At 33.4% G+C, this 15914-nt stretch overlaps 1 protein-coding gene across 1 annotated transcript; it reads left to right on the top strand.

Moving 5' to 3' along the window:
* Positions 1-264: 264 nt before the first annotated feature.
* Positions 265-1441, top strand: LOC112093753 (zinc-finger homeodomain protein 1-like). Its single transcript, XM_024172808.1, has 2 exons — positions 265-313; positions 598-1441. The coding sequence occupies exon 2, from the start codon at positions 621-623 to the stop codon at positions 1389-1391; it is 771 nt and encodes a 256-aa protein (XP_024028576.1). The 5' UTR covers positions 265-313; positions 598-620; the 3' UTR covers positions 1392-1441.
* The last annotated feature ends 14473 nt before the right edge of the window (positions 1442-15914 follow it).

The raw sequence follows: 15914 nt of genomic DNA, 5'->3' as shown, positions 1-15914 counted from the left end.
CTCTAGTGTTCTATGCTTTAGAAGCCTTTAAAACCCACGTTATATACTCTCACTTGAGTACTTGCTGTGTTGCAAGGTTAGTTGTACAACCTACTGGATTGTTTTTTCTTTTTTACCGCGCAGTGAGTCTAGTACGAAGAGGTGAAAATGACCCGTTGAACCGGTGAAGCCGGTGGCAGTGGGGACGATAGAATATATATGTAAATATATAAAGAGAGAGAAAGAGAATATATATATATATATACCCACATATAGAGAGAGAGAGAGAGAGAGAGAGGAGGGGGGGTTACGGAGTTGGGTTTTGAGAAAACGGGTAAGTATATGAAGGGGTTGGAAAGACAACATTTCTTTTGCAGAGAGAGCGAAAAAATTCACGGCCACACTCTCTCCCTCCTTTTTAAGTTCTGTTATCTTCTTCTCTAAAACCCCCAAATTCCTTTTCTTTCATTTGTTTCTCTCCCTAAAAAAAACGACTGAAATTCTCCTACTCCGGCAAACTGCAAAATTAACCAGAAATATTCTTCTCTTTTTTTTTACCCTCTAATTAATTAGATTGTAAAGAGCTTTCCGACAAATTAATTAAGTCGGTTAATTCAGGTTTCGGAGGAAGAAAAACAAAAATGGAGTACGAAGATCAAGAGGAGCACGACGAGGAGATGGAGATGGCGGCGAGCTACGAGTCGCTGCAGGGTAACTCAGGCCGAGTGAAAATGCCGAGTTCTGGAGCAGCGGCTGAGGGAGCCACGACGGCCCAGTCGCAGCCGAGGACCAAGCCGAGGTACCGCGAGTGCCTGAAGAACCACGCCGTGGGGCTCGGAGGCCACGCCCTCGACGGCTGCGGCGAGTTCTTAGCCGCCGGCGCCGAGGGCACTCTCGAAGCGCTCAAGTGCGCCGCCTGCAGCTGCCACCGCAACTTCCACCGCAAGGAAACCGAAATCGGCGGCGGAGGAATCGGCTTAACTCCGGAGCCGTACGGACTCGTGCCACCTCACCACCACTACCCTCCGGCTGCGGCGGCGCACCCGCAGTTCTCTCCCTACTACCGAACACCGGCCGGGTACCTCCACGTGACGGCGCACCATAGGCCGCTGGCGCTGCCGTCGACGTCGGGCGGAGGTGGGAGCCCCAGCAGGGAGGATCAGGAGGATGTGTCGAACCCAAGCGGAGGAGGGATGTACGGAACGACGTCGTCTGGGGGAGGAAAGAAGAGGTTCCGGACCAAGTTCACGCCGGAGCAGAAGGAGAGGATGCTGGCGCTGGCGGAGAGGCTCGGGTGGCGGATTCAGAAGCAGGACGAGTTTCAGCAGTTTTGTAATGACACTGGAGTCCGCCGCCATGTCCTCAAGGTCTGGATGCACAACAACAAGCACACCCTCGGCAAAAAACCCTAGCCAGTAGTACTCACACACTACAACTAAAAGAAAAAATGATCAAAAATGCATGAGATCATCATCATCATCATTCTGCTGGTACTTCTATCATTGTTGTTGTTAATCTACTATTAATTACTATTGTCATTGTTGTTATTATTCTTCTTCATGGTAAGTTGTGTTTTTTTTTTTTTTTTTTTTTTTTTGTATCTAAGTTTAGAGAACAAATCTCTACTCTAGCTAGGTTTAGGATGAGTTTGATGAAGGAAGGGAATGAGAGAGGTCATTTTCTTAGTCGACATTGTGATATTTCTCTCTCTCTCTCTCTCTACATTTGCACTGAAAGAAATACTATGGTACAGGCGTTTGATCGAGGTAATATTGCAAGTGGGGAATCGTGTTATGTTAGCTGGCTAGCTGCAGCTGAATGGTCACTTATTAATGGTCGAGAAATTCTTGTAGCGTATTTTCTCGGGATTTTAGTTTAAGGGTTTTCTTGCTAGTTTCTTTTTCCTTCTCTCATTCACTTTTTTTTTTTTTTTTGGTGGTGGAGCATTGGACGGGAGGTTTGTCGTGAACATCTTAAGAGACTAGATATATTAATTACTATTATTAATGGTTCAATATTCTGATGATCATTCCTGTATTGCAATGCATTGAAATTAAAGCTCTCAAGCTCTATTGATATTAATTAATATCATCTTGATCATGAGACTTTGTGTTCAATTTTTGTTGCATGTTTAAATGAGACTTTTGACAACGACGAGCTAGCAGATAACAAGGGAAATTAATGATCTTTTATTTTGTACATGTGTGTATATGTGTATATAATAATCGACGGTTGTGTAAAGGAAAAAGTATCGGTTTTTGTTTGGTGTTTGGGGGCAAACGTGTGCGAAGCTGAATTTTCCGTTTAAATGCATCTTCCCTACGTGTTCGCTCGCGTATCTGTGTCTGCGTCACTGATCATTTACTTCTTCTAACTGACCACCCTTTTCGTTTCAATCCAAGGTAAGAGAGTTGGTTTTCTGTGATTGGAAGTTTTATTAATGGCATTCAATGAGCTCAATATCTCATTTTATTACCTTTTCCTTTTTCCCTTTTTTTTTTTTTTTCTTTTCTTTCTTTGATAGCTTTTGTTTCTATTTTATTAGACCCTTTTCGGTTTGATTGGTTCTTCATCTATACCAATGCGAGTTTTTCTGGTCTTTTTTCTCGATCATGAGATTCCAAAACCTTTGCTTGCTTTACTTCCTTGCTTGCTTGCTTACTGGTCTTCAATATTTCTTCTTCTAGCTCTTGTTCACTTTTTGTTAATAGTCTGTTTTCTTCTGAAGGTACATTAGGGTCCAACTTTAAATGATCAATGAAACTGCAAAGGCTGATCATGGGACCTCTCTTCTCTGGTCTTTTCCTGTTGTCTTCAAGTCTTTGCTATCTTTCTTGCTTACCCCTTGCATTTACTTTTGCAGGCGTCTGTACAGACAATGATATTTTAATTTTCTTTTTCCTTTTTTTTTTTTTTTTTTTTACCTTCAGAATAGTTATTCATGTCAAATAATTGAGTTTCTTAATTATATCGCATGCTTAAAACTAAGATTAATATAAGATATATTAGCTTAATTAGCGGAGTATATATACTGAGAAGGTAAGACCCAGATGAATGTTGGATTTATTAATTATGGGAGTGTTGCCTAGGGAAGGACAAAGCAAAGCCTTTCCTTTTTCTTGCTAAATGTATTTTTTTTAATGTAATAAATATATATTTTGTTTGTTTATATTCTGTTGGGAAAGAGGATATATACCGGCTATATATATAATCAAACAGTTGGACTGTTGTTTCTCATGGTGAACTCAAATCCAAATGTTGGGGTTTTTTCTCCATGTTGGAGAAAGTCGATCTATCGATAGATCCAAAGAAACTTATATATATCCACACATATATATATTTATGTATCATATACATATAAGTGTGTGTGTGTGTGTGTGTGAATGTATTTCTCTTCCTCTCCTCTTTTTTCAATAATCTTCTTCAGAGGGAACATGTGGGCACTCCCATCAGCAAGTGAAATTCGCATTAAATAAACAAAGAGAGGGACACACAGCTTTTGTCTGAAACTCCTCAACCACTACTCTCTTCAAGATTCATCTTTTAGGTCGATAGTATCCCTTCCGATTCCTAGAATCTTTATAGTTTTGTTCAACTTAATTCAAACACTTACGCGCCCATTATATAATGTATATAAATGTATGTGTATGTTATATTACTTGAAGTTGGTCAATTTTATTCTTTTTTTTTTTTTACTGTTTAGAAATTATTATAAGCAGTTGATTTGTGATCTTTTTACAATGGAAACTTGTAACATTGTGTGGTTATTAATGGGACATCACATGCAATCACATAGCCATGGTTGAGCTTTGTTTTGGAAATGGGTTTTTAGTAGTTCCATAATTAATTTTCTGGGTTAATTTCTTTTGAGGTCCTTTTAGCAGTTGTATTTATGGGATTTGATGTTTCAAGTTTACCAACAAGAGAGCTCCGTGAGTCCAAGCTTATCTCCAAAAAAACTGTCCTCAAGATGCTTTGCTTGTTTTGGATGAACTTCTGTATCAGTTAAAGTTGTATACTGAAATGGCGGTCCATAAAAGGAAATCCTGGTCAAAGTTTAGCTGGATTAGACAGTACTAGTAAAACATCCTATTCCCGTCACACTATCATACATATATGTTCTTGTTTTTAATTTCATTATTTAATATTGAAGGAAAGTTTCATTTACTATATGCCAATCGTTTTCCTAATTGAGTTTTGTTTGCTACTAATTTATTATAATCTAATTACGTAAACGATATTGAAATATTTGACCGTATTATAATGGTTTCACATGAGTCGATCAAAAAGTATTTCACTTAAAAATGATAATTCATAAGGGGAAAAAAAAAAAAAAAAAGCTAACGAGAACTATAATAAGTCACATGCTATTACAAAAACTACTCTTCACTAAAATGGTATAAGGAAGGCATAATTTCCTCCATTATATATGTCTGCTATAATTTTATACACACGATTTGTTTGAATGTACTGAAAAGGAAACAGGCTATAGATGGCTAGCTGCCAACATAAATGGACCCAAAAGTTAAGTACGAAATTATATGCTTTCTCCTACGCTAACTGTCAAATGACCACCAATTATCATCATTGTCGTTAATGAAAGCAAATCATGATTTAACATTAATAAGTCTATTCCATTGAGCATATTGTATGCACCTCATATTGTAAAGCTCATCCATGCATGTTACACACTTTCGGTCAAGTATTTGACATTTATCCTTGATTTAGACCAGCACTGAAAAGCTAATGAGCAAATTTGCTAGCACTTTCGGTTTAAGATTTGCCATTCCGAATATCTTGATAATACGGCTTCATTATCATTTATCAATGGTCAAGAGTGATATAATCCCATTAGCTTGTCATAAGTGCCCGCAGGCCTTGATGACCGCCGCCAATAATGCATGGTTGGGGTTTTGATATACATCGGACCAATAAATTTGCATCTTAATTATTCACTAGATCAAATAAAATCACGTGTCACGCCTACGTTTCATTTCCAAATTTGTGGACAAACGAGATAAACCAAACTATTAAGTTTGTTATTTTAAGTGTAAATGTGTTGAGCTGTCAAGTATAGTTTGTTAGGGGGGATTACTCTCACCTTATTAAATGGATCGTGCCAATATCTCCAGCTAATATGGGATTCTAATACAAACTGAAGTTAATCGGCCACACGTTGTAATATAGAGTGTGCCCGCAGGCCTTGATGACCGCCGCCAATAATGCATGGTTGGGGTTTTGATATACATCGGACCAATAAATTTGCATCTTAATTATTCACTAGATCAAATAAAATCACGTGTCACGCCTACGTTTCATTTCCAAATTTGTGGACAAACGAGATAAACCAAACTATTAAGTTTGTTATTTTAAGTGTAAATGTGTTGAGCTGTCAAGTATAGTTTGTTAGGAGGGGATTACTCTCACCTTATTAAATGGATCGTGCCAATATCTCCAGCTAATATGTGATTCTAATGCAAACTGAAGTTAATCGGCCACATATTGTAATATAGAGTTTAAGCTGCGATTGTAATAAATTGTCAAGTGATTGTCGAATTGAAATCGTGAATATACTTTTAACCCCTTTTTTAAAAATAAAAAAAAAATTAGTTTAAGTAAGCATTGTTATTGTTCGACAACTTGCTAAACGAGATCTTTATTACATTGTTGAATGTCAAAGATTTCACTTTAAAAGAAGTACTTAAAAGTTAAAGCCGTTTATAAAATAAAATAAAAAAAACAAAGCAAACAAACAAAACAAAACAAAACAAACAAAACAAAACAAACAAACAAAAAGTTAAAGCCGTTTAAGCACTCATATATAAGTTCGCACCCCTTTGTATACAAAAAGCACATATTTAGGTCCATTGAGGAACTTCATTAACTCTCTTTCTCTCACACTTTTTTTTTTTTTTTTCCTTGTGGATTTCGTTGCTCATAGTAATTCCTTTGGAGGCCATGTTGTGGGTAAAGGAGATCATATAACCCCTAGATGAGTCAAAATGCTTCACGTAAAGACATTGCAAGGAGAAGCCGAAGGGAACTGGGGGCCTCATATAATTATGAGATTCGTCTTGGATGATCCACTTTACCAAAGCAAAATTGAGGAACAGAAAAAGGAAAAAGTTTCAAAAGGGAGTTTGGCGGCATTGGCATCTTCTAATTTTTTTTTTTTTTTTTTTTTTTTTTTTTTTTTTTTTTTTTTTTTTTTGAAGTAAAACGATTTGGACTTCAATGGCATTGCATGGACCATTTATAGATCCCCGGAAGCTGACCAATGAATTGTTTGTCCCTACTAAATCCGATGTTCAAACAATGGCTATGTACATATATTGAGCTTTTTATAAGGGAATATATCCCCATACTAGTCCTTTTAAGGATGATTGGACCACAATCTAAGGAATTCTACTCTCTTTTCTGCTCGTCCAAATAACCCAAAAGAAAAAAAAAAAAAAAAAAAAAGTGAGAGAGAGAGAGAGAAGAAGAAGAAGAAGAAGAAGAAGAAACGGACCTCGGTTGCATATGCCATCTCTAGAACTTAAAGTACCACTCGAGTACTATTGCCAAACATGATTGAAAAGCGAAGAGCTTATCTATGTGGTTTTGACTCCATAGATTAAAAGGCCTTGGTTGCTCCGATCATTCAGTGATTGTAAAGACAATGTCTGATTTTTTTTTTTTTTTTCCCTTCCTCCTTTTGTGAAAATTGGGGGAAACACATAATGGAAAAAAAAAAAATAATAACAGTTTTTTAAAACTTTTTAATTAATGCTTGAACTTTGTTTGATTAATTTGAACTTTTCTTAGCTAAATGACCAATTTTTACAGTGGTTAATTATTCATATTAACAATTTATAATTGATTTAATAATGGTTTATCATCAATAAATCAGTAAATTATTGATTGAAATAAGTTAATCATGGTAAATTAATGTCCTTCTAGCAGTGTATTTAGTATTGCTTCGTTGATTGCAGCAACAATAACGCCACCAATCTTAGCATATCGTCGATTACTGGCTCCTATGGTTCGAATACACATTTATCCGCATTCAAATGGATTTCAAGTGCGTTTTTTGTCTGATTTTTCAATGCAAAGGCAAAGCAAAGGGCTACGTAAAAATGGGAAACAGAAATATTGGTTTAATCCTTGCTTATCGCCATCAATCTTAGCATATCGCCAAAAGAAAATAGGTCTTTTATTTATTTATTTATTTGCGCTACTGAAATAGGTCTTTGTTTTACCTCCCAAGTGTTTTCGTTTTTGCTTTGGTTGCGGACAAACCGTTAAAGTCACCATTATTGATATGGGCCAAAATTTTGGTTCTGATCTTTTAGGCCTTTTGGCAGACATGATGGACAAGGTATCCCCACACAGGCCCACTTACAATTGTTACTCGGCCCATGATGGACCATTTATAACGTCCTTTCCAGCTCGTATCTGTCTTATTCCTGAATCATAAATAATAATGCATAAAAAAAAACATGTCTTCTGGCTGCACTTTCTGAGTTATGCCTCCCTTAGAGCCTTCAGCTTTTCTCATCTTGTGGGAATCTATTATTATGCTGTCTTTTTCCTTATAATTGGGGACATATATCTAATAATTCACAGAGCGTAAGTAAAAATATATTGTTTGTTATTTGGACGAATTAATTCGTTCAGTTTGGCTTTTTGAGTGTTTTGGTCCCTAATAGTAAAACTGATCAAGGTTCTAAAACCTCACAATGAGAATTACATCCCAGTCACATAATAACCGAATTTTATTGCAGAAATAATTACACCAAAATGCAAAATATTCTCTTCTATGTTGTTAAAGAGTCTTAAAGGCTAGAACATTTTACATTTAAAGTAAATTGTTCTCGTAAAAAATTTGATTACTATGCAATTCGGACATGATTATTTTTTAGATTTCATAAAACTCTAATTTTAGTGTAAAAGACTAAGGATCCGTTTAGTTCGTTGATGTGAGTTTTTAATTCGAGTTTATATGTGACTTTATGTGAAAGTTTTTTATTGTAGCAAAAAAGTTAAATGTGACTGTTTCGGAAAGCTTTTTACTATAGCAAAATTCAAATTTTAAATTCAAATCAGTTAAATAAACAGGACCTAAAACTGTCAAAATAAAGTCCATGGATAGTTTGTAAAAATTAAAAAAAAAAAAATTAAGCACCAAGAGATATAATGCTCATAATTCAAAGAACTTTTTTTTTAAGAAAAAAATTCAAAGAACTAACCATGCTAATAACTCTTTCTTTTCTTTTTTCTTTTTTTTTTTTATATTTCTATTGACAATGTGTTTTTTTTTAAGTAAATCTAATTACAATCTGAAAAGAAAAAAAGGAACAACCCCAGATTCATATGACTAGCGTCACAGTCAGAGACAACTTATCATTTTTTTTGGTAAAACTAAAAAATAATTTGATAGATTATGAAACATAATCTGACAACCTATCATTTTTATTTTTCTGGTATGATAGAAAAAATAAATTAATTGTGGTTCTCTATTTTTAACCGTCAGATATGTATCAAAACGGTTTGTTCTACATACTTTTTTAATATAATGTGATTTTAAACATATCCAACTGTCTGACACTACTGGCAATGAGGCCCTCTGAAGAAAGTCCGAAAAGAGAAAAGAATTCTTCTATGACAATACACTTTTTAAAGAGAAAATTTTAAAAGTATTCCCTTAGTTGCGAACATAATTTTTGTTCAGACCAGTATGGTGTCAATGGTTCCATAAATTAAGCCTGTGTATATATGAAGGCATTTTCAAGCTGGATTGCTAATAATTTTCCTTATTAATGTTCCCGTTGGGTGTTTTAAGTGCAAAAAAAATTTAAGAACAGTGCGGTAGGAATAACAACATTTAGATTGTGATTAGAAAAACACCGTTTTACTTCAAACAGTACCAAACATAGTAAATATGACAATATTTAGAGAATAATAACTTAGTCAATATGAATCTTGTTTTATTCGATTCTTTATTACGAATACATAAAAAGAAAAATCGTTTAAATCATAATTATTACGGCAAAATTATGATACTTTAAAAAGATATAAATATCGATGTACATCACATTACACATATAGTACTATAATTATCAAATATGACAATACTCAATAAAAAATAACATAATCAATATAGATTTTATTTTATTCCGTTGCTATAGAAAAAAATAGTACCTCAATTTAATATCTAACAGTAAAGTCATGACTTCTATATAAAAATTAAGAAAACACTTTTATGTCCCCCAAAAAATTCTGCTACAACACATTTTGCTACTTCAAGTAAAACAAATTGTTACTTTGGTTTTATGCACAATAAAATCTAACTTTATGAATTAAATAAATAATCAAATCCCTATTGAAATGACTTCTGTGACATTTCCACCTTATTGTATTTACAATAAAATCAGGTGAACATTATCAAAAAAAAAAAAAAAAAATCAGGTGAACGGATTAACTACAACCGGTAATAACCGGTTCACACCTCCTGCTGCACCTGACATCCAGCTATGCCAGCACATACTTTTTCTTTCAACTTGATGATTCCAACCAATGAGAATTAGAGCCCGTAGTTCATAGATTAGAACTATAAGATTAAAATTATTTTTAATTTACGTGTATTTTTTGTGAGAAAAAATACTGTAGTGAATCATGAATTATAATTCGAATCAGAGAACGAATCTTCCAACCAAACGAACTCTTAGTAACATCCGGCTAGATAGAAACGGCGGCCGGTCTTTATCCATAGCCTATACCCCCCCACACAAAAATTCTAAAATGTGATGACAAAGAATCATGAATTATAATTCGAATCAGAGAACGAATCTTCCAACCAAACGAGCTCTTAGTAACATCCGGCTAGATAGAAACGGCGGCCGGTCTTTATCCATAGAAGTAAGCAGCCTTATTTGTGGAGATACCCACCAAAAAATCATCATATATTGTTACAATATTCTACGTACATTCATGCAATGTGCTACATATTATAACGCGGCATGTCAAATTATATATAGGAGAATAATTTGCTCAATGCACGGTGTAGAGCCATACATTTACAAAAAGTGATGATAGTACTCGTCAAATATATATAAGTACTTAATTCAGATTAAAGACATATATAGTATGAATGTCATTGTATATAATAAAAATATTCAATAGTATCAATTTGATATGCTCATATTTTCCATCCCAAATCAACTGGCTCTCGGTCATAATTATTTACGCTTACAGTCCCCCTATCCCCGTCTGCGGACATCATTGTTCACCAGACTAGCTTGGCTGCCATGGATTTTCTTGTGCATAATGACCGGACCGGAATCCGACCGGAGACTGTTTATCCAATTAAACTTTTTCTCGGTGCTCATAAACCGCAAGGATTTCGAATTTTCAGACGATCTAGAACTCCGAGGCCTAACTAATTTCTGGGGCAGTGCTTGATCTTTTTTGGTCTCTTTTATTTCAACCTTGGTTCCTCCTTCCATTTTTATGTTTATGTTCACCTCAGAAAGCGTCTCTAATTCCTTGGACGTTATTTCTCCTTTATTCGACCTTTCCTTTCGGTGCTGATAAAGCCGGTGCAACCTAAGGGCAAGATGGTAAATTCCGTCCTTAATCTCTTCTTCTAAGTCTCTCTCTATGTCCATCTCCAGCTCTTGGCGGATCTTCAATTCCTCTTCTGCCCTCAAATGCTTCTCGTTAACATTCCTAATCTGTAGTATTATAAGACGATGTCGTACGTAATAAAGTTAATTAATTATAGAATGATGACAATTAACAACATCATACCAAAAATAACAATATGTACTAGTTAAAAAAAAAATAACAATATGTACGTACCACTGAATTACCATGCCATGCAATATCCTTACTATAGGTTAAATCTGTAAAATCTGCAAAACCCAGAAAAGATATCGTCACTGGAGAGCTTTAAGAGAGTGCTGGAAACCGAAAACTGTGTAAACTACGAAATTTATGGAATTTATAACCTAGTATCTCTGATTTGGTGTTCTTTCCTTGCTGGTCCATACTTTCTTTTATTTTCTTTTTCTTTTTCTTTTTTCTTTTTCTCTTGACTTGTCCTGTTTAATTTTTGCGCTTCAAATGGATTCGCCATTTTTAAATCCTTGCCCATTGATTTGGACTTGGGGCAAGGGGACCCACAATGCTGTTGGGATGAAGGAGACATGAGCTAAGTGTTGTTTTAGACTACGGAGACAAAATGGCCGTTTAAAGATGCTGTTTTGATCAAATTATTTGAATTTAGGCGCCAGATATCTCTGCTTAAAATGGGAATTAATTTGGTTATATATGTTGGACAATAAAAATAGGGAGATCTTTTGGTTTTTTTTTTTCCCCCAGACATGTAGAACTTTACGTGGAAGGAATTATGGGTTTTGGGTTGCCCTTAAAGCATAATCAATATAGCTGGGTAGTGGGTACTACTATCCCACATGCTTGATGCGTTTGCCCATGGATAGGTACACTTCCCTTGAGCTTTTAGCTCAAATTGCTTCTCATTCAAATTTGGGCTTTACTGCTGGCCCATGTTAGAAAATTCAGTAGAATGGGAACTTTGCTGCTGGCCCATTAGCTAATTGAGTAGAAGAAAAAAAAAACGGAAATGGTAAAAAATACGCCAATATGAAAAGCTATATAGGTTAACTTTTAGTTATGAAAATTAATAGGTCATAACTTGTCAAGTTATGATTCATAATTAGATAATAACTTGACAAGTTATGGATAAACTTGTCAAGTTATGGTTCATAGTCATACAAGTTATAGATAAAAATTGTGAATTATGGACAATAACTTGTCAAGTTATGGTTCATTACTAGATAAATTATGGACAAAAATAATAATTTGGCCTATTTATTAACTTATGTAAACTATTGGCCTAATAATTTTAATTTATTTCAAGTCTTAGCATATTCTAATAAATACTCATTAAAAGTATATGAGCTAAAATTTTTATTTTTAATTTTTAATTAATAATATTTGTAATTAAATAATTACATTAATCAAAAAATATTAATCAAAAATAAAAAAATAAAAATATAATCTCATACATTTTTTAAAATAAATTCTATAATTTTCTCTAAAAATTAATTAGCCGAGATTCAGAAATGATTAGTAAATAGGCTAATTAAATGTAAACTCGGATTTACAGTAAAATTCTTAAAATATCCCCATTTAAACACAACAGAATTTAGAAATTATTTTCTCCTTTTATCTGTCTGATACAAATCCCAACATATATGCTCTCTCCTCTCCATCTATGATCTACCTATATCTTCTATTTTCTCTCTATTTCTCCCTTCCCCTCTCTCTCTCTTCGAAGACTAGCGATGGGACTCGTCGTCACAAGCCATCAGTCTTTGTCACTAGCTCTCACAACGCTTGTGGTTGTTTGGTCGTAAGAGGAAGAGCGAGAAGAAAAATGGTTCCGGCCATCGACGTCACTGGATTCATTGCGGAGATCGGCTCGTGATCTCCGTCGCAGAGATCGGAGCTCTGCTCGTGGTAAGTTTCTGGTGGGGCGAGCATCGACGTTGATAGATCCACAATGAACGGCGATTCGACAAATCCGGCATGAATCCTCGACGGCGATCGACAACACACCGTCATGACAGGAAGTGAGGGGGAGAAGGAGAGAGAGTAGTCGCAGAGAGAAAGGAAGGAGAGAGAGTAGTTGGAAAGAGAGAGATGGCGATAGTTGTAGTAAAAAAAATAAAAAACGACAAGAATCAAGAAAGGGTAAAATGGGAAAACAAAATATTTAAAACTGAAATTAACCTCTTCTACACGTTGGTAATTTGGTTATTTACTTTCAAATGTTTTAAAAGATGGTTTATTGTGATCTAAAAAAAGATGGTTTATTCACTACAATTTTATTTAGGAAGTCAACCCGTTCTATACCTCTTCAAACTTTATACTGCAACTTGATTGTGGCTCATATTTATGTCACGTTTTAGTTACCTATAACTAGTTCATTTGTGTGGCAAGATAAATCTTCTGCAAAGTGTGACACACACTCATATATATATAGATATATATATATATATATATATATATACACACACACATAAGTTAGAGACGCATGCTTAGCACATGTAAATTTAATTTTGTTGAATTGTTTAATACACATATGATTTAGTTCATTTTCTTAATTTATTAATTATTCTCAATTAATTATTTAAGGGTACATTTGAGAAAATAATATACAAAAGGTTTGTTAAGAGGACAACGTCGGACAAGTATTTGTAATGATTACATTTGAACAAAATGATATTTTAAAAGACTAACAAGAAACAATGTTTATATATTTTTTAGGGGTACATTTGACCAAAATTATTTCGATATAGCATATAAAAATATTATTTTAAAGAGGCACATTTCAAAGAATAAATTTCTAAATGTAGTAAATATGGCAAAGTGTACGTTTTAATTAACATGCATATTTTAATAAAAATTACATGTATAGAGAAATAGAACACATCTAAAAGAGAAATCGTAAGAAATAGGTCTACATTTAAAATTCATGAAAGTAAATGGCCAATTTACCAATGTATAGAAATTAATAGACCATTTCATAATTTTTATTTTTTATTTTCTAATTTTACGTTTTTTTTGCTATTTGTCCCTCTCCTTTAGTATATCCATGTATATTTAGCATTTACTATGTTAGAATCACTTGAAAAAGAATAGTATAAATTTTAATGGTAAATCCTGGATATACCTGGTAAATTTAAAATTTATCAAGTTCATATTACTAGGAAAAAATGTACAAATTCTAATGGTAAATCTCAAATATACCTGATAAATCTAGGATCTATCAAGCTCATATCAGTACGGAAAAAGTTACAAATTTAATAGTAAATCTCATATATATCTAGTAAATCTCAGATTTACTAAGTTCATATTAGTAAGGGAGTAAATGCCCATTAGAGTACACTAAAAAGAAATATAACTAAAGAAATAAAATTCAATTAGAGTGCACTAAAAAGTACAAGATTTAATATGAAAAGCTCAAAAGAACAATAAAAAAACCAAAAAGCAGAAAAAAAAATTTTAATTAAATTTAATGGAGATATTATGAAATTTTTGTTAATGAACGGGTATATTTGAAAAAAAAAAAAAAAAAACTTGAAAATCTATAGGGTGAAAATTAAAAAACCAAAAATCAAGGAGGGCATAAGGGGGTATAAATGAAAATTTTTGAAAGTATATAGGGTGAAAATAAAAAAAATAAAAAATTCAAGAGGGCATATCTCTGCCGCTGTTTATAATATAATTATAGATTATAGATACGGAGATATTAGCAAACATGCTACGTTTTTTTTAAACTATTTTTAATTTACGTGTATTTTTTATAAGAGAAAATATTATAACGAATCACGAATTATGATCCGAATCATAATACGAATTCTTATTCTAAACGCACCCTCATATCACAACTCACAAGTGTGAAAACTTTCATTTTTTCTGCCACGTAGCCGAACAAAATGAGACTAAAAAAACAAATCTAAAATACCCCAATTAAGTTAGGGACATTTTCCCTGTCTCTCTTTTGCGCTCCTTCATCGCTGGCGGATATTGTGTGTCGTTGTCGAGCTCTCTCACCAATTTTCCTTCCTTCGTGCCATCAAACATTCAATCGTGGTTGGGAAAATTGCAAAAACTTGTGAAAGCACGGTTCGGTGAATTTTAAAATTTTTTGTTGAACCAATCTCTGCTATATAAAATAATAGATTAATTTCATAAATGCCTGTAAATTTTGTATGTTGTTGCAACATGCCTTGAATTTTAAGAAAAGTACATTTCATCTATTGAAATATGTACCCAATTCAAAATGTCCTTTACATTTATAAAATTAACAAATTAATTGTATAGCACTACTTATGTTTTTAAGGTTAATCTCACAAATAGTTCATGAGGTTTAGCCTCAATTTCATTTTAATCTCTGACTTTTCAAACGTCGCACAGTTAGTTCCTAAAGTTTTATTTTGTTTTAGTTTCGGTCCTTTTATTAGCTTTGTGTTAAATATTTAACGAAATTTGTAGAAATTATGGACTAAAATTAGAAACATATAAAGTTTAGAGTCTAAAACAATACAAAAATTTAAAAGTTAATTTTTACATATAGACCCAAAATTAATTTTAGCTATTTCTAATTTTGGACTCTAATTTATACATATTCTATCAAATTTTAACGCCTAATTAATGGATGGATCAAAATTGAAACAAAATAAGGGCCCGCTCGGTTCGCTAATTCGAGTTTTTGATTCGAGTTGAGATGTGATGTTGTGTGAGAGCTTTTTACTGTAGTAAAAAAGTTAGACGTGACTGTTTCTGAGAGCTTTTTACTGTAACAAAACTCAAATTCTAAACTCGAATCAACGAAAAGAACGGAGCCTAAAACTTTAAGAACCATTTGTGTGACATTTGAAAAGTCAGGCTCTAAAGTAAGATTGAGTGTAAACCTCAGGTACCAGTTGTGAAATTAACCCATGTTTTATAAAAGCCGCCAAAGTACTATTGATTTTAAGTCAATTTATCCCTAAATTATTACTTTCGTGTCAACTTATCCTTTAACTTTTTAAAAGACTAAAAAATAAGTTGACACAAAATTAATAATTTATGTGGTATTTATGAAAAAATATTAGTTCAGAGGTGGTTTTGATCCACTTTTTAAAGCGGATTCATACCATGATTTGAATCATAGTTCATAATTCGCTACAGTATTTTCTCTCATAAAAAATACACGTAAATAAAAAATAATTCTAATCTCATGGTTCTAATATATGAACAAAACATCTCTAAGTAAAATTCAGTGAGCATGTTAGAATAAACTATAAAATTCATGTGCATTTATGAAATTAATCCTACAAATTTGATAAATGATTTTGAATGGTCAAGTGTGTCCAAAATCA

Source organism: Morus notabilis, unplaced genomic scaffold (genome assembly GCF_000414095.1).
Source record: "Morus notabilis unplaced genomic scaffold, ASM41409v2 Scaffold103, whole genome shotgun sequence".
In the NCBI taxonomy this organism is placed as follows: Eukaryota; Viridiplantae; Streptophyta; class Magnoliopsida; order Rosales; family Moraceae; genus Morus; species Morus notabilis.
Note: the sequence above shows the minus strand (reverse complement) of the source record. Positions and strands in the feature narration are given on the sequence as shown.

What these genes read in the sequence shown, in the direction of transcription:
- LOC112093753 (XM_024172808.1), top strand. Translation starts at nt 621, where the DNA reads ATGGAGTACGAAGATCAAGAGGAGCACGACGAGGAGATGGAGATGGCG.